This window comes from Megalobrama amblycephala, linkage group LG13 (genome assembly GCF_018812025.1).
Source record: "Megalobrama amblycephala isolate DHTTF-2021 linkage group LG13, ASM1881202v1, whole genome shotgun sequence".
Taxonomy (NCBI): Eukaryota; Metazoa; Chordata; class Actinopteri; order Cypriniformes; family Xenocyprididae; genus Megalobrama; species Megalobrama amblycephala.
In genome coordinates, this window is record NC_063056.1 from 34,944,454 (window position 1) to 34,967,140 (window position 22,687).

Genomic DNA, 22,687 nt, shown 5'->3' on the forward strand with positions numbered 1-22,687 from the left:
TTCAGTCTTTTCAATGTAAAAGTCTTCGCTACTGACTGACACACTAATAAAGACAGTCTTTGCCGCCATGTAATGGTGTTATAATGTAACTTCTGTTGCTGTTCACGGTCAGGGACTTTTTTTCCGGTGGAAGGAAGGCTTTTAGTGACAGTTTACTTCATGCAAGTTGCATTGATACATATTTTTGGCTTTAATATTTTTATTGCGTGGTAACCGTTTTATAAAAGCAATAAGGTACTCGAGGCTAGTGCTATATCGTGAATAAGTCACATCTGAAGAGGTTGCTCCGCTTCACGTCATGCCTAACAATGCCCTTCAGCTGTGACTTATTCACACTACAGCACAGCCTCTCATACCTTACTGCTTTATATATATATATATATGGGCTAAACAAAGTTTTATGTTGACTTATATTTAGGATAAGAAAAACAATCTCATAAAACTAGTTCAAATTAGTAACATAGGAAGCTTAATGAACAGCAATGTATCATCGGACAAAGTAATGAGTTATCTTTAAAATATGTGAGTGATAAACATTAAAGAAGGAAGAGTTAATGAATAGTCAGATACTGTTATTATTAGTAGATCCACATGGAAGCTGTGAATCCACATGAAGTCACACAGATTTCTAAAGGCTTTGAACACTATCAGCTCTGCACATTTCCCACCCCCTACATGCTAATTTCTAAGATATTTTGGCTAATTTGATTATGATTTCAGCTACCAGTAAAAATGTAATACACTCAGCTACAGGGTTTAAATCCATTCGACGGAATTCCAAAGATTTTCCTTCCAAAAACTAGCAGTAAAACACCTATGTTTTAGTGAACTATAAAAGCACTGTAAAAGTTTAATAACAGAGCCGAACTCAGCCTCTGTTTCGGTACAGATTGAGATCTGCAGTGTGAACTGAAGAATCGTCCTTATCTGCATTAGACATAACACGTCGCAACCTGCAGGAGCCAAGAACTAAAGAGATGACAGATAGAATGAGGGGGAGGTGGAGAGAGCGTCAGGTATAGAGCGCTATAATTAATGAGCAGAGCCAGAAAAGTCTGTAAACACAAAAATGGAGATGAAAATGGAGTGTCAGTACACACACACAAAAATTAGGGAGGTGGAATAAAACATTCTGCTGAGGACCACACATGGAATCTATGACACCATCCCAGACTGAGATAATCACACACACACACTCTCATTGCTGTTTAAAATCTGTCACTCAATGTCGGATGTGGAGACAAGGGTTCCTTAAGGCTGTGGACAGGATATAAGGATCGGATGTACGTATTATTGCATCTTTCTCTCTTTTTATGATCATACAAAAGGATTCCTCTGTTTCCTGCGACACTGCTTGTTACTCACACCTCCTTCCTTTAATGCTGTTGTCGGTAAACACATCTTTATCTCCGTATCCGCCCCTCAGATCTGACTTTCCACTCAGATCAAGACATTCCACTGCTTATTGAAAACATGGTAAACTCCTTGATTTACCTTTCTTCCCTTAAAATAATATGTATCACAGCTGGGGTCTTGTACGATCCTGAAGGTCTTTGACTTAATATTAAGGTTACATACAAAAGCAGTGTAAACATTTAGTTTCCAAAGGTACTGTTTAATGTCCAAATACAGAAGTATTTGACCGCAGGATGCTGCAATTGTTCAGTCAGAATTAAGTATTCCAGAGTGGCATGTAATAATGAAATGTATGTCTTTTCTGCTCATACCAAAGACAATGACAGACATGGACAGAACAATAATCAGATGTCAGACTTTCAAGGTCAGCTGGAATACTATGACTGCCTCACTGAAGTCACAAACATAGAAACTACAATAAAGCTTGTCACACCGATAGAACGTGCCTACAAAATAGACTTATAAACACGGGCTTGAAGAGGATGGACGGGAGGAGACGGGCTGAAGAGTTCATGGTCTGCTGAGAATCAGATAAGTTTAAAGACAAAGAGTAAAGAGAGAACAATGACATGAAGGAAGAACCAGCATTGCCAGATCAAAAAAAAAAAAAAACATGACAAATTATCATTTTAATCAGAATTCCAGCTGGACAAGAAGAGAGAAAGTGAAAGAGAAAGATGGGGGGGGGGGGTCAGAATTGAAAGGTTGGGGTGGTCTTAAAATATAGCGTAAAAGAAATGAATACATTTCATGTCATGAATACATTTACCACACAGCTGACTCATGAAGATTGTCTTGAGTGTTACTGAACTAAAGCTTTGTATTTTCCAAATACTGAAAAATACTATGCTGAAATGCCGAATAATGCTGAAAAATCCCACAAATGTAAGATCACAAACCAGGCTTATATAAAATAATACAAATATAAATATACAGATCTAAGATTTCAGAAGAGTAAATGCTTAAACAGAGAAAGCAAGTTGTTTTTATGTTTAGGGGCAGCCATCCGAAACGTCAGCCCTCCAACCCCCAAAGCAAACCCCCTTGAAAGTCATTGTGTAATGCAGCCATGTTAAAACTACAGCTTCTAGCAACAGTGGGAGTGAGATCTGATTCTAAAAGGAAAACAATGAGGAGAAAAGCTATGAAAAAAAATGGATGAAATTGAACAGGCTGCTCAGCTTCAACTGTTCTGGCAGGATGGACAGAACCTTGGGCATGTACTGGAGATAAGAGGAGGGATAGTCGGAGAGAGCCGTAGAGGAGGGCAGTGAGCCGGAACCTTGGGTGAAAGAGAGCGATAAGAACAGAGGCTACTGCTGCCTCCTCTGTGTCCCATTGTTTCTTAAGCAATTCAGAATCAAGGAGAATCATAAAGTCAAACAGCTGCGCCAATTTTGACTCGCAGTATTTCAGCTCGAAAACAAATTCTTGTGCTGTGTTACCTGATTGGAGAACCTTCCACATACACAAACATGATAACATTTCAAAAGTAAAATGAGTGTGACGCAGAGCTCAAATATGAGAAGTATTTGGGAAAACATGATAAAAACAAACATTAAAAGGAGCGTGATGTAATCTCGGTCTTTCTTCTGTGCTGTGATTCATTGTCTGACTGGTGAGGTAGGCGAATACGTACACATCTGACATGAAAAGGCATGTCACAGTTTATCCACTAAACATCACACAAACACACTGTCAGGGTGACTGGAGCTGTCCACACTGCGTGGAAGAATGAGAGGAAAGTGTCAGTCATGGAAACTAGTCCTTTCTCCGCTCTATTAGACCTGTCACTAAATCCCTAAAGAGCTACTGTGTCATGAATAATTTACCTAAGACCCCAGGGGGTAGCTGTTTGTATTTCCTGAACAAAAACAATCATATAAATATGTATAACTGAACATTTCTATAGGCTAAGCTAACAGGCTAATCAGTTAGCAGTGTGCTAAGATAGTAAGCTGAGCAGTTAGCTTGCAAAAAACAATATATACTTTGATTATACGTAGTATAGTATATATTATATATTATATAGCTAGTAACTAGCTTGAATCAACTTAGACCAGCTACTGTGTACCGTGTTCTAAAAAAATCTTCCATCTTAGTTTTTACTGACAGGGAAGAACACCTGGAGAAAATTGCACGGCCCCAGGCTGTGTCCTAACTCTTGGGTAAAGTGTGGATTTTAGTATGTTTGCTGAAGGTGGGGGTTTAACAAGACTGGGGGTTGGGGGGACAGGGTCCATGTTTGGGCAGGTATGAGGAAGAGAGAACAGAGTGACAGAAGAAAAGAGAGTAGAAAACAGCCATCTTGTCACCTTAAAAACAAGGGATGCAGAGGGAGAGAAGGGGGCAGGGTGTTGAGGCAGTTTCTGCCTGTCTGTCACTCAGTCTGCACCCTCAAGATTTTTCCATGTGCAATCCGCTCCATTCTTTATAAATGAATGACACGGCAGGGGCTTGAGGAGTCATGCCTTTAAAACATGTTTCCATTTGAATGCCTGTGTGTGTGTTTGTAAAGAGGGCTCACGGTTACTGCCCCAGAGCAGTTTCATCTTGTTTTCATGACTTCTTTGTTTAGTTGTGTGTTTGATGTCAGGCTTGAGCTCCGCTCCGGACAAACCAACACAAGATGGCAACTCTACCGTAACACATAGCACTATGTGTGTAGGGAGTTTGTTTGACTGAAACAGAGCAATGATCCGAGCAAATAAGAGAAGTGGAACGAAAGAGACGTTGGGACAGAAAGAGAGGGAGACTGCAACCAGACATGCCAGTGAGTTAGTGTAAGCTGATCTTTGGAGCCATGAGTGTCCAGCTGTCTCACTCCCTCTATGTCACTCCATCCAGAGCTCTACACAACACTTTAAACTATCATTCCCAGAGAGAGAAAGATGGAAAGATCAAGAGATAGTGAGAGGAAGAGGGAGCGCAACAGAAAAATGACAAAGAAAAGAGCGCACAATCTTGCCTGTTCCAACCATATAGACCTTAGTAGATGCCATATCTAATCTGGAACAAACAAAAGCATCCACAAAAACATATCAATTTTTTTAATATATCTAGACATTTATCTGTATGCTCTGAAATGACTTAAAGTGAAGATTTTTGATCAGCTAACCCAAACAGAACTTCAACCAAACAGCTACTGTTAGTTGTTTAACACAAGAACTTAATATAAAGTAAAAATTTAGTTAAAATAAAGCATGTTTCCACACTGTTTTTCACTAAATGAAAAGGAATAATTGTATTTATTTTTATATTAAAATAAATAATAATAATAGTAAAATATTATTATATATGGACCAGTTTAAAAAGACATAGTGATAAACTAATATTTACAACTTGCATAAATAAAATGAAAAATGAAGTCTTTCATGAACATTTTTGAATGTTCAAAAAGTTGAGTTGTGAGTTGGACTGGATTATCTGTTTGTCAACAAATGACAGATGAGGGGAAAAGATTATTATTTTTGCAATTTTGTTTGAAAATGGCAAAGTAATTACACACAAAATAATAAAATAAAATAAAATAAAATAAAATAAAATAAAATAAAGTTGAGTTGGGCTGGATTATCTGTTTGTCAACAAATGACAGATGAGGGGAAAAGATTATTATTTTTGCAATTTTGTTTGAAAATGGCAAAGTAATTACACACTTCAGCTTTAAATGAACTATAAAAATTAAGAGTTTGATGTTAAATGTGGTATATATTCTATGGTAAGGAAGGTTTTTCTGAACAGCAATCTTCTGGAATTGGTAAATTTTTGATATGGGACACCCACAAATGTTAGATGAAGCCTCAATCGATTCGTCCGTCACATACAGGAAGCAGATGGAGAGATGGGTGGGGATTCTAGGAGGGGTGAGGGCAAATCATGGGGTAGAGAAGGTTGACTTTGACATTGATTACACCACCTTGTGTGTTGGAAGGGATATGTAGTAGTTAATGCCAGGACATGTTGCTGGTTGATGCCACCTGGCCATATAGCAGAGATGGCACGACTGACATTGGTTGGCAATGCTGCCCTCACCATGGAAGCACCAACAGGCAACCCCCACCTTCCCCCGCCTGCTCTCGTCCTCCCTTTCTCACACACACAGATCCATGGCAGATCCAATCACCAGCTGGTACTGCTATCGTTATGCTGGGACCTCCCAGGCATTCTACTTCCTATTTTTAAATACAGTTAAATCCAAATTCCTCTCTGGGATGAAAAAAGACCATTTTCACAAGCTCCTGTTTGATAGCAATGCACAAGCACCTCTAATATCAACATACTGTAATATTAGTTATGTCAATTATAAACACATTCCTGAAACACACACACTGTCAACACTGCCCCCCCCCCCCCCCCCCAACCCCCGTCATCATTTACTCACCCACGTATCATTCCAAACCTGTGACTTTTTTTCTTTTCTTCTGAGGAACATAAAAGAATTTCTGAAGACATTTTCATGCAGTTATGGAGACTGGAGCCTTCAAGCTCTAAAAAGGACTATGAATGTATATTAAAAGCAGTCAATTCAATTTATGCACTATATAAATCCTCTGAAGTGTGAGAAACAGACCAAAACTGATTTCAATATATAACTTGACTGGATCATTGAGTCTGTGATTTGAACTCAACCAGTCAGAATCATTAAGAAAGGTTTCATGAATCAGATCAACACATCCTTTTCAAATAATTCGTTCACAAATTAGACATCACTACTTCTCATTAACTCTCATGACAGTACAAAAGAGAGCTAGGGCAGATTTTTAGTGCATAACTTAAATTTTTGGTGTATTTCTTATACAAAGATATTGTACAGCTTCAGAAGATTTAGAAAATATTACATGAGTCACATGAGCCAATTTTTAAATAATTTTAATTGTTTTTGGTCCCTTTTTGAAGCTTTTAGTTCCCATTCATTGTACAGTAACTGCATGGCAAAAACCAGAAAACACAGTCAGTCGTGACAGAATGTTCATTTTTGAGTGGACTGTCCCTTTAAACCTAGGAAAATAAAGTGACCTTTGACCTTCACTAACTCAGAATCCTCTCCTCAAAACAATATCTCCTCCTCATTCTGCAATATGTTCCCTTTCTGTACCTCAATCTGTCCCACTCCATCACTCCCTTCTCCCCTCATTTTCCCCCAATCCAACCCTTCTGTCCTTCTTTTTTCCTTTCTATCATTACCCCCACCCTCTCTGCGCTTGTTCTCTCTCTGTGTCTAATCACTCCGCATTAATACCTGCATTCCAGCAGCCCCAGGAATGTCTTAACAATGTAGCCTTGTCCTTTAACTGCTGTGCAGGTACAAGAGCATGTGTGTGTGTGTGTGTGTGTGTGTGTGGCCACATGTATACAGAAAGTGAGAAAACAGACAAGGATTTAGATGCCCTGGACCCACATGACCAATAAATAAATAAAAAATAAAATAAAATAAATACACAACCATTGAAAAGTTTGGGGTCGGTACAATTTTTTAAAAATGTTTTTGATAGTAGTCTCACTAAAAATGCTCACTAAAGCGGCTTTGATCAAAACTTAAACAATAATATTGTGAAATATTATTAAAATCTAAAAGAACAGTTATTTTAATATATTTTACAATGTAATTGTAAATACAATAACATTCTGTGCTGCTAAATATTTTTATGGAAGCCATGATACATTTTTTTCATTATTCTTTTAATAGAAAATTCAAAAGAACAGCATTTATTTAAAATAAAAGTCTTTTATAACATTATAAATATCTTTACTGCCACTTTTGATCACTTTAATGTGAATAAAAGTGTAAATTAATTAAAATGAAAATGTACGGACCCCAAACTTTTGAATGATAATATATGAATATATATGTCAGAACAAAACTGTAACTGAATTCAACAGCCATGAGCTGCATTTTTGTAATTACTCCAATTGGATTTTATTTTCTATGTTCTAATTATACTGGCTTGCATGTATGACTTTAATGACCTGTACTATATGATGTTACTGTTTACAGAATATAGCGACTGAGCACCTAAAGAGAAGAAAAACAAAAAGAGAGAGAGGGAAAGGGGCTTCCCCAGACGAAAAAGAGAGATGTTAACAAAGGGAGTGAGAATGAATGAAGGACAAAGGAAAGGACAGGGCAGTGTGAGAAAGTTGCCTTTAGCCCAATGAGGTACAGTATCACACTCACAAATGAGCAACACAAGCTTTTTTCAAAGAGACGGCAAGGGAGGGAGGGAAAAAATCTCCAGATCTACCATCTGATCCAGGATGGATGATTTTAATGAACATGTGTCCTCTGTTCTCGCTCTGTCAGCCCTCCCCACTGCACAAGTCAATATGCGCCCACATGCCCGCTCCTACTCCCACTCCAACTGTTAATTGACTAGGGAATTCCACGTGCCTGTCACCATGGTTACTTGGCAGGGAACGGAGGGGTTAGACTGACCGCTGTCCCAAAAATGTTCAGCCATGGTGGGGAGTCACAGCCGCCACTGTCAGCGGGCGTTCCACACCCCATATGGGACACAAGGAGGACCAAAGACACCAACAACACCAACAAAGTCTCTCAAACATATGCCCAACAGATTTTATATTCCAGTGCGTGTCGACCTCTTCCCAAAATAACAGTCTAATTAAGTCAGTCTTAAAGAGTTAAAGCCCTGTGTGTCTTAGTGCAGAACCATTTCATGAGCTTCTGTGTTTTTAACGAACTGAACTAATCCATCGTAAGCCAAATGCCACCACTGTCTGTTTAATTGTCTTTTAAGAGATTCTGGACTCTGCGAGGAATAGACAGCAAACAAAGAATTACTGGCCCTCACGAATACTTAATTTGATCGCACAAAGCCCATTTCCTTAGATAATACATAACAAGATTTTCATTTGTGCTACATTTTAGTTCTCAAAACTCGATAAACCTGTATATTATGATCTTCTGTGATCCTAGAGCTGGTAAAAATATCCTTCCCAATGGAGTTGAAGCATAATGGGAATCTTACAAACTTCATCTGCGTTCTCTGAAAAATGAAAATTACATCCAAAACCAATTACTGTCCATTAATAAGATTACATTTAAGAGCAAATGGATGGCTACAACCTTTAATAAATGACAAGGTATGAAACCTGAAACTCGATAGGAAATGTAGCCACGCTAGCTGTCAGTCATGCTAGTATACCGTACAGGGAAATCCCTGATTGGTTGAGATTATGCAGGGGGAGAACCAATGCTGGAGCCCCGCAGGCCTGAATATGATTATCAAGCTGTGTGTCAATCAGGAAGGCAACAGAATTAGAGTTGGCACTGCGTTCCTTGGGGTCCATCAGACCACCTCCCCGATTAGCTATCAGCCAGAGACACTCATTAACCACAAACTAAAGCAAAGTGCTTGCAAATCTACAGGGATGAAGGGTTTCGATAAAGAGGGAGAAGGGAAGGAGAGAGAATGAGAGCAACCCCCTCCCCAAAAATAATTTTCTTTATCATGATGTCCAGTGAAAATGAACATCTTTAAAATAAGATAATTGTATTTAAGAAGCAAAATTGCATGAGATTGCATAGGAGTCCTTGTCAAAGACATTAAGTTTATTTTCCCTTCCTTATTTGCATAAATAGGCTATATGTTAGCAAGGGTGCAATATATTGATGAAAAGTGATAGTTAAGACATTTATAAAGTTTGATGTTAAAGAAATGAGAGAATCCTGAAGAATCCTGACAAAAAGTATCAAAGTTTGCACAAAAATATTAAGCAGCACAAGTGTTTTCAACACTGATAATAATAAGAAGAAATGTTTACTGAGTAGCAAATGAGCATATTATAATGATTTCTGAAGGGTCACGTGACACTGAAGACTGGAGTAATGATGCTGAAAATCACAGGAATAAATCAGATTTTAAATATAATGAAATAGTTGTAATAATTTCACAATATTACTGTTTTTACTGTATTTTCTATCAAACAAATAAGATTTCTGTAAAAAACATTAAAAATCTAGTAGTAGTGTGTGTGTGTTTGCATATATATATAAAGATAGATATTCTCTGTGAAAACAAATCTTATGCAATCGTTTGTAATTTTTGCTAATAAAGTACATTTATCAGGTTTTAATGATGTTTACATATTCTCAGTGGAAAACGAGACAAAAACACTGATCAAGTAAGTGAATTTTTAAAGAGCAAGAGCAAGGAGTTGGTAATACGAGTCTTCAGCTCCTTGCTATATAACTTTTTCTAGCGCTGGTCATATGTAAAGTCATGTTCACACAGGTTTTACAGCACACGGTAAAACAAAGTGTGTGTTACAGAGACAGCGCAGGCTGTGGGGGTGGAGGTTGAGTAAAGTGAGAGATGCTGTTCTCCCGCAGGTAATCACCTGAATATGTGTCTCCTGAATGAAAAGTGATATGTCACCCAATCTCAGCGTGTGAACAGGGAAGCCCCGATCTCAGACATTCAAACCCTCCCCAAATGTCTGTCTGACTCGCACACAGTCCCTTCGGTCATGTAATGTGCAAATATTATAAATGTTGTTTTACACAGTTGAATGGCCAGAAACCACCTTGCTATTTTGCAGCATTTTTCAATCATGTAATGCACCTCAGACACATACATACTCACAAATGCACTCCATCCATTTTAAATTCATGGAATTTAAAGAGGGCCTTTTGGTGCTTCACGGGTCAAGCACTGTTAAAGCAACAATGTGGCTAGTCAAACAGTGACAATTTTCATTGAAGATGTTAACAATTCTCAGCTAACCATTAACCCGATTTTTTTTTTAAATGGCAAAATAGTGTCTCTTGGGGAAAAAAAGTGTCCTTCATGTTTAAGGCACACGCTGTGCAAATGGAAAAAAGAATGATATGATAAATCACAGTCAGAAACACACAAACTCAAACACAAAAGTCTAGTTTCACCCACTGAACTTAACCTGAACAATATTTAAACAGTGATAAAAAAGTGCGTGATGTAGAAGTGAACATCAAATAAGGACCAAACTTGTTGGGGTTTGCGTGTATGTTTTTCAGGTGGTGCGAGTGCAAACAAAAGATCAGGATTACAAATAGTGTTGTGTGTGTATAATCTTCAGTGAGACCACATCTTGAAGGGTCTGTCGAGTGCAGGGCAGTGAATAGCTCGACTAACCAAACAGCCGTAAGCTGAGGGCTATAAAGGCTTTTCTCTGCCTTGCGTCAGTAGACTGTTCTCCAGGGAATGTTTGCCAGATGATAGTACGAAGACAATGGGCACAGTCTGTGTGAGGAAAGGGATGTTTGAAGAACTCTTAAACAAGTACTGTTTCAACATTACTATGTTTTCAGTCATCAGGTAAAGCTGGCACAGTTTTAACCAGGTGCGGTGGAGGTCCAACTGAGATATGACGCAAATGACTAATGGCGAGAAAGCAGATTGTGATCGACATTTTGATGATTTTGCTGGTGTTAAAAAAACAAATTGTTATTTCAATTGGCCATTGTTTACTAAATTCTCAATTTTTCCTTGTTAACCTGCAAATATGAGTGTGTTAAGACTGGCATCAGAGTTAATAAGTGTGATTAATGTCTGTGAATCATTTAGTAAAATAAAGACTTGATTATATTTAACTTTTTTTAACTGTAACAATGGCAGCAAAAATCACAATTTTAAAGCAAATAAATGAAAGCGAATACATTTTTTATAAAATATGGATTTTAAATTGTTTTTAATTTGTTTAGTATGCAGTGTTGGGGGTAACGCATTACAAGTAACTTGAGTTACGTAATCAGATTACTTTTTCAAGTAACTAGTAAAGTAACGCATTACTTTTTCAATTTACAACAAAATATCTAAGTTACTTTTTCAAATAAGTAACGCAAGTTACTTTTCACAGTTAATGACTGACAGATCTCCTGTCCCCATATTGAGAGAAACAAAGTGCAGAGGATGTTGTGTGCGCTGTGTAAGCATGATGGTTATTGTAGTTTTAGACTAAATGTGAACATGCATTTACTCATCTCAGTTGCACGAAAACATTCAGTATTCCTCAAAATGAATAAAAACAGTGAAATGCAATCTCAGAATTTCTGCAAACCTGTAATAATAAACTATATTAAATTACACAAATATACTTTATGTATTTAATCTAAATTATTAACCAATGTCTTTACTGCTGACCTTCAATATACCTAATTCAACCAATTAATAAGCAAAAATACTTTAGATTAGATTTAGAAATAAGAACTAGAACTTCCTTCTCCTGTATCTATTCTTCTTTAATCCAGAATGGCAGCACAGCTGAAAGGTTTGTTTGAGCTGCGCCCTCTACTGTACAGGTGTAAATATGCATTTCCTTCAGCCTGAGGCTTATTCATTTCACTTTTGGTGTGAAAGGGCCTTTTTGCCAAAAATATAACTTTTTTTGTTGTTATTAAAAAACAAACAAGCAAGCCCAGCCCCGGTGAGAAAAAGTAACGCAAAAGTAATATAACGCATTACTTTTCATAAAAAGTAATGAAGTAACGCATTTAGTTACTTTTTTAGGGAGTAACGCAATATTGTAATGCATTACTTTTAAAAGTAACTTTCCCCAACACTGTTAGTATGTATATAAAATAGTATACGTATAAACATATTTTTATTATGTATTTATAGAATATATATAGTACTGTGCAAAAGTCTTAGGCACATCAGTATTTTCACCCCCCAAATAAGGTTTTAAGCCAGTTATTTATATCTTTTGCTGTTGTGTGTCAATAGGAAATATCCGTTCACATATATCCGAGTATATATATAGAGAGAGAGAGGATATATATATATATATATATATATATATATATATATCCCTTTATTTGAATATTATTAAATATTTGGTAGAGACTTTGTAAGCATATAGCAAATACATGTGAAAATTTGAATGTTAAATGTTAAAAAAAAGAGTGTGTATATATATATATATATATATATATATATATATATATATGTGAGTGTGTGTGTGTGTGTGTGTGTGTGTATATATATATATATATATATATATATATATATATATATATATATATATATATAGTAATTATACAGTACTGGCTGGCTTAGGAAAATTGACTTCTTCTCCCTTTATTTGAATATTATGAAATATTTGGTAAAGATTTTGTAAGCATATAGCGTAGCTGTGCTTAAAGTCAATTGTTTTATTTGTGATACTGCAATAAAACATGCCAAATTGTCCAGACATCATTTTGGCCAGGATGTCATACAAAGAAATTATGAACACATGCAAAAACAAGACAGAACCAAATAAATGTTATTAACTGATTAATGTATGGGTTTTCCTATGAGCTATTGTTTTTCTATGCTTTTTTTTTTTTTTTTTTTTTTTTTTTTTGCATAGTAAAATAAAACCTGTAGCTGTTGCTTGCCTCTTTTTTGCCAAACAATTTTGTCAGATAAAATACCTGTCAGATAAATTACTATTTAAATAATAAATAATATATACTTTTTTAAGCTATACCTCCCAGCCCTATATGTAATTAAGCCACAAAACAGATCACAGACAACAGAAAACAAGCTATATAAGTGCATCAAGATGAAGCATTTCTTGTAAGCCAAATCCCCAAACACTGTTAGGATAAACAAATCAATGCAGAACAACTAATGTCCATCACCAAATCGATACTGGTATAATAGAGCTAAGGGAAATGCGGCAATGTACTACAAGATGGCCGATAGTGTAGCATGACCTAAGTTCCTCGCTAAAAAACGATATTTTTCCCCAAAAGGAAACCCATCAGCCCTGAATCCATTAGGAATGCCTGAGAGAGGCCTCAGGATTTGCGTTGGCCAATCACCCTGCCGATCTCCACAGCTAAATGGATCAGCCGCTCTTAACCTCGTCTCCCCAAAGAGCCTCTGAAGCGCATATTCTTCAAAGCACTATGCCCCAACACACAGATGCAGCTTTTCACTGTGCCTCATATCCTTCGGCTCCCCACTTTAGTATCAGACCACTTCAACATCCTTCACAGAAAACAGCCATCACACACACACCCATATCTTCCACGTACTCTGTTTCCTGTATGCCACTAATAACAGCCTTGAAGCTGCAGCCTTGGAGAAATCAAAGGGCAGCGGGTGATCGGACTTCCTCATCTCTGTTTCTGCCATGCCAGGATGCTTTGTAGTGTGGGTAGAGTGTTTGAATGCTGAAGGACTAGGCAGGACCCAGATTTCATGAAAGATGGGTGGATTGGTGGGGGGCTTGAATGCAGACGGAGAAGAAGAGGGGAGGAGAGATGGATGGAGGGATGCTGCTTTCTTTTTTGAAGGAATGACTCTATCAGCAGTGCTGGTTATAAATTCTGAGTGAAAGAGCTCAGCAGGTCTGCATGAATAAATTCTTTCCTGGTCTGTCCTCTCGGTCAACCTCTGTGTGTGTACGAGACAGTTATCTATGCCGGAGCACGCACAATACCAACCGTAAATCATAGAAAACATCAATGGTCACCCACTGATCGTAAACCACCACCATTACTGAAAACAAAGAGAGAGACTAACAAACACAGAAGCAAGCCAGACAGAGCTAATCCACAGCATTAAAACTCTCTGTGTGTGTGTGTTGTGTCTGGGTGTGTAACATCTGCAGCAGCATCAGATCAGTAATACGTTAACATGCACTTCAAAAGTTCAGTTTCCGTTAGACCAAAACAATAATTCGTCTTTTTAGACTTTAGCCCGACTGAACTTATTGAAAGACATAGTTCAGCCAAAAATGACAATTCTGTCATCACTTACTTATCCTAATGTTGTTCCAAACCTGTATGACTGTTTCTTCTGTGGAACACAAAATAAGATATTTGGAAGAACTGTTTTTGTTCATTTAGTAAAAGTCAATCAGGTTCTAGTCTCAGCCTCAGACATCACGCCCACGGACTGTTGGCTGAAAGTCTGATGCATATGGCACACATAACTGGAAAACACTTCAAGATTTTCGATGTCGTGGTTGGTTGAATTCTACAGGATTTCTGGGAGACGTGTGTGTCGTGTTCTTTAACGGTCCGCCTGGAAACAAATGCTGTGAGCCAAACCCCCTCATGGAAGAAGAACGCCATTGTGTTTGGATTTCCAAAAGTGTGTGATGTTCGCGGCTCCATTTGAATAATTTATTAGATGCACGTCGGACTGTTATTGTAGGGACATTGACTTTACATTTTCACGCCCCTAAACATGATGCAGAACAAAACGAACTGTGATTGGTTGCATTACATGTCAGTCAAATGTTCTCTTGGGCGGTCCTTGGCCAATGAAAGCTGCGATAGAGTCCAGACCTTCTGCTGTCAGTCTGAAGGTCTGGCTATGCGAGACTAATCAGGTCCAAAACAACAGTGACTATCACAACATGGAAAAAGAAATGAAGCCATTTCTGAAAATTTGTTGTGTTCCACAGAAGAAAGAAAGTCAGGTTTGGAACAACATGAGGATGAGTAAATTACAGAATTTTAATTTTGGGGGACAACTATCTCTTTAATAATTCCCAACACATAAAACCAGGTACTTGATTTTGCATTATTAAACCTATGAAACATACTATAATACAAAATGATTATAAATCAGTTTAAAAGTGAAGTACTGTAATAGTGACAACCTTCATAACATTAAATGTACGGCTAAATGATATCCAACTTACATATTATAAAAGGTAAAAAAGTAACACAATGTCAATTAAACTTGTGCTTTACTGATATAGTTGTGGGGATACATCAGACAAAAAAGATCAAGAAACACTGGTTTAGATTATGTTAAGATGAAAAGATGGGCTGCTTAGTATCTCTCTTTCAGAGTGAGCATGTGGTTGCAGCTGCTTTGTGCCAGCAAGCGGTGAGCTTTCCTCAACCCGACTGCCAAAAGTACTGCTGCCAATCCAAAAACAAGCTTTCATGATGGGTCTCAAAACAATTAAAACAAGCCCAAATGCTCTTCGTGATTATTTAAGGTGTTAAGAATCATTTAATAATTCTATCAGACTTTCTTCTAAGAAGTAACACCCTGTGTCCGAATATGCCTACTACATAGGTGAAAACAGTACGAAAAAGAGAAGTATACCTGAATTCACAGTATCCATAAAAGAATAGGCAAAAAGTACCCACATGACCTACTGCTTTTGCCGAGATTCTGAAGTGTGCATAGAGTGGACACTTTACTATCCCATGAGGCCACAGGAGAGAAACTGTGAATGCACTGTAAAAAGAATTGTTGGTTTAACTTAAAAAAGTAAGTTACTTGGTTATCTTGGTTATCTCAAGATATGCTATCTGAACCACATTAATTATCTAAGTTGATTTGACAAAAGAAAAATGTTGTGATAACAAATCATGTAAATAATTGTTACAGTGTGGCAGTGAAGCGGCGCAATTGATCCTGCAGGTCACGTGATGAGATGTCATAATTTCTTTATTTTCAAATTTTTATTTTCTGTACTCTTTATTTAAAAGCACAAATTAAGTTCTTCATCAAATGTTGTAACAAATCAAATAGTATGCGTATGCAGCTACAGTTATGATTAATGCAATTACGTCACTCTATAAATGGCATTTTTTTAATAACTGAATCTAATTGCCAAATGCTATGTGGTCAGGGGGCTGTTAAACCACTAAAATGTGACCTATGTGTAAAAAATGTTTTATGGTCTAACAGCAAAGTGCCATATTGTGATCTTGGATCAAAACCAGTGTGTTGTGGTTGCGTGACTTGCTTTCACTGGCAGCCTGCGCGTCCATCTGTGCCTAACGAAAGCAAGACGGAGAAATAGAGACGGGATAGAAAGAGAGAGAATCCGGGGGGTTGAAGAGTCAGGGGGCGAGATGTAACCTGTCCCCTGCTGAATGCTTCTCATTCCAAGCAGTGACTCCCCCCTCCTCACGGGCATGAATCACAAAGCTGATCCGAGAGACTGGGGCCCACAGCAGAGAGCCAAATCACACACTTTACCAGCTATCATCATCACCGGCCAAATTAGCACCTTGGGTTTGAACAGTTACACAATGTATGGGTTTAAACTGCACACACAGGTGTGCGTGACTAGCTTTATGCGCAGGTGTGTGTGTGTGTGTGAGAGAGAGATGGATATCTAGGAGCTTTGAGCTCGCAGAAGCCACCTCAGACATAAGATTGGCTTTTATCTGCTGGCCCAGCACAAAGAGCAGGTTTTAATTTGAAGCCTCCTAATACCATAATAATTACTGCCGTCTGCAGGGGGTGATGTGTGTGCGTGCACGCTTTTGATGCCGCTGCGGTTGGGGAGGTTCTGCTGAGGAGAAAATTTAAGCAAGGAAATGAGCGGGGGAAATAGACAAAGAAGGAAAGCGTGTTGTTTCTGCGCAGCTTCTTAAACTCAGCTGACAAGCTGTCTTTACGATTCTTTCCGCCACCTTCTGACATCCCACCACGATCAAACACGCAGTCACCGGGGTGCTGCACCGACACCACCTAAGGATACTCAACTGGGGCTCGAAAATGCAAATAATATTGTTTAAATATCATCTGAGAGGGTATTGCTTGGTATCAGCGCTGGTGGTTACAGTAACAAGGTCGTGAGGCTCCAATATGATGCTGGACGGGAACCATTTTAAATGCTAATCACTGAGACTTCCATTATAAGGCAAATTATATGAAAGCTCTAGCAGAGGCTGGCGCACCTCTGGGAGAGGTAGGCAACAAATTGAAATGAATGGGCAGAGTTCCAGCGGCTGTCATTTGGCAGTTAAACGCTACAGATCAATTGAAATGTATGCCCGGAAAGAGGATAAAGTAATTAAAACAAGTTTTCCTGTTGACACGCTCAAAGAAAAGAAGCTGCAGAGTTTATGGAAGTGTAGCGATTTTCAAACCCACTGAGCTTGAGAAGTCATGGATCATGTGGTATGATTGGCAAAAACTGCCAGACAGGTCTGAGCATCAGATCTGACATGGCTTTGACATCAAAAGAAAGTAACTGTGGAGCCCATGATCAGCCCAATTAAAGGACATGCACAAAAAAAAATATGTTAATTCTTAATGACGTTCGAGTTAAGAGAGGGAGGAAAAACAGCTACAGAAGAGAAGATCTCAGAGGACCTGCTTTCAGAGCAACAGAAGCATCACTGATCAGTGCACTAAACCCCAACGCAGCAGCCTGGAGCCTTCAGTGAGCTCATCAGAAGAAACACTTCATCTGTCTGTTGCTCCACATGTATTTTCAAACTGTGGACATGAGAGGAGTCTCAAACAACGGAAGAAAGGCAGGGCGCAGAGGGATAAGATAGGTAGGTAAAAAAAGACTGCAGATAGCCGCAGAACTGAAAGAAGGTGAGAACGCTGGAAGAACAGTAAGGGAGGGGAGTGAGAGAGAGAGAGAGCTTTAAGAGCAGATAGGAAGATAAAATGCAAGTACCTCTGGGATGGAGAGGAATGTCTGCCTGGGAGGGTATACTTTTTATATGAATGTTTTTACTCATACAGTCATGTTGAAGTGGAAAACATGCAGGTTCTCAAAATTTTCGTCATAAATGTAAATTTGGTATCAAAATTAAATCTTATCCACAAGTCAAACAGTGTGTTACTTTGCATTTAGGCAAAGTTGTAATGCATCTGCATATAGGCTACATGAGAAAGGTGATAAAGACTGTCGGTAGGAGGCGGAGCTAGAGGAGGGGCCACGGTGCCCCTGTGCTGAAACATGATTGGTCATTGGAAGCCAAACACTTCAAAGCAGAACAAAACTGCGCTACTAACTGAACCGCAGGGTGCAGACAGTCACGGCCCAATGGTCTTGGTAGCACAAAGCAGGTTCATATATTCTGACAGAATACTAACAGATATTATTTTACTTCTATAGGCTACAGTTAATTGGGATAATTTAACAAAGGAAAATTGATATATGCATTCATCAGACCTTAACTGGTTTGTGTATTGGTCACAGGAAAATTAGTTCTTGCATATACCACATTTTAACTCTGGTATTGTACATAATAAGATCATGGCACCCACACAGCACACAATTCTGTATATGGTAGTTTTACATATACACAAGATATCTGTAATAAATTCAATAAATATAGTTTTAAATGTCGAAAATTGTGAACCCCATTGTAAAAACAAAGTGAGTTAAAGAAGATTTCGATTTACGCCATTGATTATATTATAGGCTATTAAATAGATTTTAAAAAAAATAAATAAAATAAAATAAAATAAAAGTCTAAGAATGAGATTGCAATTTCAAAATTCAACAACACGTACTAATAATCAAACTGGCGTAATATGAATTTAGAGTCTCGCAGCCGCACACTTGAACTCGGATGAAAGAAAGCGCGTCTGTCCGGCGACAGTGCGCGCGGAGCAGGAGCGTCCCATCCCCTCCTCAAAGACCAAGACCAATCCTGACTTAAACATGAGCTTCTGATCCTCAAAGACGCCAACAGCCACAAATAATCTGTTTTAATATGTCCTCAGGTAACGCCTCGTAGACCCCTATAAGTAGTTTCGACACTTCAACTTGCGCTCACGGTAACAGGTTGTTTTAAGAACCAACAGAAAAGTAACCTGTTCTTAATTTACTCCACATTCAAACAAGCCTTTTACGTTTAGAACGAGAAATTATGAAGTAAAGTTTGTGATTTACAGAAAACAAAACATCAAAAGGCTTTTAATTATAGTAAAATCGCTAAATTTCTTAGTATTTTCATTAGTTCTTACCTTGCAGCGCTACAGCAAGCAAGGTGCAGCAAATCCCGAACCGTCCCAGCATCGCTCCTTCCATAGTTGCTCTTAACTTGGCGGCTTTGTTTCGCGTCGCGTCGTAGTATTTCTTTGCAGCGTCTCTTCTCGGTACAGCTCCTTCACCCTCTGCTCTCGCGCTCACACGCAGCAGTGTAGTGCGCACCCCCGTCCTTCTTGGCGCAAGAAATCTGATGCGGATGGCAGTGACTTGGCTGATATATTTGCACAAAAGGTGACCGTGCGCCCCTCCCCTCTCCTCTCCTCTCCCTTCCCAAACGAGTAAAGTGCTACTAGAGTGAACACACACGGCCAAGAGACGAGAAAGACTTTTACACGGTATCACAATTGCAAATTTCTAAAGAAAAAAAGGTGATATTGTGAATGAATGTGATGCGATTTAATTTTGAAGGAACTAATAGGGCTGTTTTGGTATGATCTCTAAATCTGCAGTAGCCTAACTTACAGATTACTCTTGCACAAAACATATATAGGCTAGATCACAATTTTTGAGTGATTGACAAGGATGCACTTATATAATTCCAGCTCTTCCATCAGTTTAGACCATGCATTTGTGTGTCCCTTTGGTAATAATAGTCTCTCAGTTCACACTGGGTTTCAAACAGGCATTCCTTGGATAGCTGGAGCAAAACAGCTGCTTCACTTTTCTCAGGGCAAGAGTGGGGTGCACAAGAGAGAGAGAGTGCGTTATCGAACCCGATAAGAGGCGAGAGGCTTGGGAAATGGAGTAGGGCAAAGTGATGAAAGAAGAGGAGAGAGAAGACAGGAGGGTGGAGCTTTTGTGTTGAAGGGAGAGGATGCTGTGTGATATATTCAGCTGTGTCATTACTGTTACTTTTCTGTTACTATTCTTGGGTCATGACAGCACAGCAGTGTATTAAACTGCTCTTCTCATAATGCCTGAAGTGACTCTTTGCACTTCAAAGTTCACATAGACACCGGCTATGCACAAGCATTGCTCTAATGCCTAAAATTCAGTTCAATGTATAAGTTAGGGAATATTCCATATTCAAATATTCTAGGGAAAATGGGTCAAATGCAATCAGTTAAAGTCTGTTTTCAAGAAACAGCGGTACTGATAAGAGCTTGCTTTGGGAAATTTCTTCCAAAAAACATATTTTCCAGTGACAACAACATCAGAGATGAGGCAGACTGATATGAACAGCCTGGTTGTTAAAGGGATAGTTCAACCAGAAATGAAAATTCTGTAATCATTTACTTACCCTCATGTTTATACGAACTTGTATGATGTTATTTTTCTGTGGAAAGCAAAAGAAAAATGTTGAATTTTCATGTAGCCCAATAACAGTTCGTAGTAGTTTGATAGTACAGATTATTCACAATAGTCAAGCTCCAAAAGGACTAAATCAGTGGCATGTGGTTTTCTGAAATGAGGCAAAATCCTCATTCTGTCCTCCAACTTTCCTGATCCCATTCTCAAATAAATGATTTTTAAAAATAAAAATAAGAATGGGCAGCCATATTTAATGTATATTTTACTACTGAGACCACCTTTATTTTGAGTTTATTTAGATTTTTATTCTAAGGTGATTGATTGATTGATTGATTGATTGATTGATTGATTGATTGATTGATTGATTGATTGATTGATTGATTGATTGATTGATTGATTGAGAGGAACTGCCTCCCTGGCCTCCAATGAGAAAACGCCACTGGACTAAATGTATAAAAGCACCATAAAAGTAGTGTCAAAATTATTAATAATACCACCCGCCATTGAAGCTCTATAATCTCAAACTGCTTTGATGTTTATGATGCAAATGCCATTGGTTTTCATGTGGCCAATCATAGCCTGCCAAATTGAATATATGAAATGGAGAATGAGATTTAAATGGATGGTTCACCCAAAAATGAAATTTCTGTCACAACTTACTGGCCATGTACACATTGTTTCTGGAGTGACAACCGCATTTAAATAAAGGAGTGAATCCCCTAAATTATCGTTACATAAGTACAGAACACGACTAACTCTAGAAATTCAGATGATTGACAGCAATGTTCTGGCACCTCTTGTGTTTGTGGTCCCTTTATGGGAGTGACAACCGCATTCTACAACCGAATTAACTCCCGAAAGTAACTGCATTTACAGAAATTCTACGTAATGTGTAAAGAACCGAACTGAACAACTAGTTGTTAATGACGTACAATGAGAGATATGAGAGATGACAGACAAGAGATACATTTCTGATGCACCAGGTGTGGGACGCAATATATTGGTCTTATTTTCAGCATATTTTGGTCTTATTTTCAGCATAAAGCAATTCCATTTATTTATTTTTAATATCTCCATAAACTTGATCACTGTATGATCGCCAAGCGATCAAAAGCTGCACAGATTTGTGAGTTGTCCTGTCTCAGCCAGGACAGATACACATACTAGTAATTGAAACCCACTCTGTGACCTTTCCACTGTCCAGACTTTGCTCTTTGAAAACATCAGAGCCTCATGTTGACCCCGAATGTTGTAGTGATCTAAAGTGTGTGTGATTTTCACCAAAAGTGTCGTTTTCTTTGGGAACAATACCATCAGAAGTACTCTGCAGGGCTGGATGATGGAGGGATGTAATGATAAAATGATGAAAAGGGAGAGAAGAGGTTAGAAGAACTCTTTGATTCTTGTGTCAGGGTGTGACTAGCATGGGGCCTGGGGGAACAACGGGATACAGAATAGAGGCGCGGAGAAGAGAGAAACAGAATGATAAATTGGGGCTTAAGGGAGAGGAAAGAGGACTGCAGACCAGGCAAGTAAATCAGAGAACGAGTAAAGACAGACCAAAAAGAGCATGGACAGAGTAGCAGAATTGAATTTGATGCACTTTTTACATTATTTTCACAATTATAGGTTGTTTTTACGTAAACTGCTTTCACACACGGTCTCTCTATTTTGTATTCGCCTACCTCTTTTCAGTCGTGTATTTGTTTACCCTCGCAATCAGTTTTATTATAAATGGTATTCCTGCAATTTTGTTGTTTTGGTATAACTGCTGAATACAAAAGACACGCTGTGGATATAAAAAAAAATCTTGTAACCACATTTATTTATTTTAAATGTATCTTTTTATAAACAAACTTGGTATAGAAGCAGGGAAAATAAAAGTATTCTGAGCCTAAATAAACCAGTGCAAAATGCTTTTAAAAAATGGTAACACTATTTTACAGTGTCCGTGTTACACATTACATTAATGTAGTAATAATGCATAATTACATGCGACTATCCCTAAACAAAACCCTAATCCTAACCTTAACCCTATATTAAGTATATGTATTTAATTAATATTCCTCATAAATGTATTTAAACATAAATGTAGGGTTACACTTTCTTTTAAGGTGTCCGTGTTACAGTGTAATTATACATTTAAGTACAGAGTAAAAATAATTAACTATATGCATGTAATTATGCATACACTCTAAAACATGCTGGGTTAAAAACAACCCAAGTTGGGTTGAAAATGGACAAACCCAGCGATTGGGGTGTTTTAACCCAGCGGTTGGGTTAAATGTTTGCCCAACCTGCTGGGTAGTTT

The 22,687-nt window shown here is 38.1% G+C and overlaps 1 protein-coding gene across 2 annotated transcripts in view; it reads right to left on the reverse strand.

Annotated features, from left to right (window-relative positions):
* Positions 1-19,321, reverse strand: part of bcam (basal cell adhesion molecule (Lutheran blood group)) — a 62,023-nt gene extending 42,702 nt beyond the window's left edge. For both annotated transcript variants that reach the window (XM_048152420.1, XM_048152419.1), the window contains exon 1: positions 19,101-19,321. In XM_048152420.1, coding sequence (XP_048008377.1) covers positions 19,101-19,164 — 64 coding nt within the window. In that variant the 5' untranslated portion in view covers positions 19,165-19,321. The remainder of the gene's footprint in view (positions 1-19,100) is intronic.
* Positions 19,322-22,687: the final 3,366 nt, after the last annotated feature.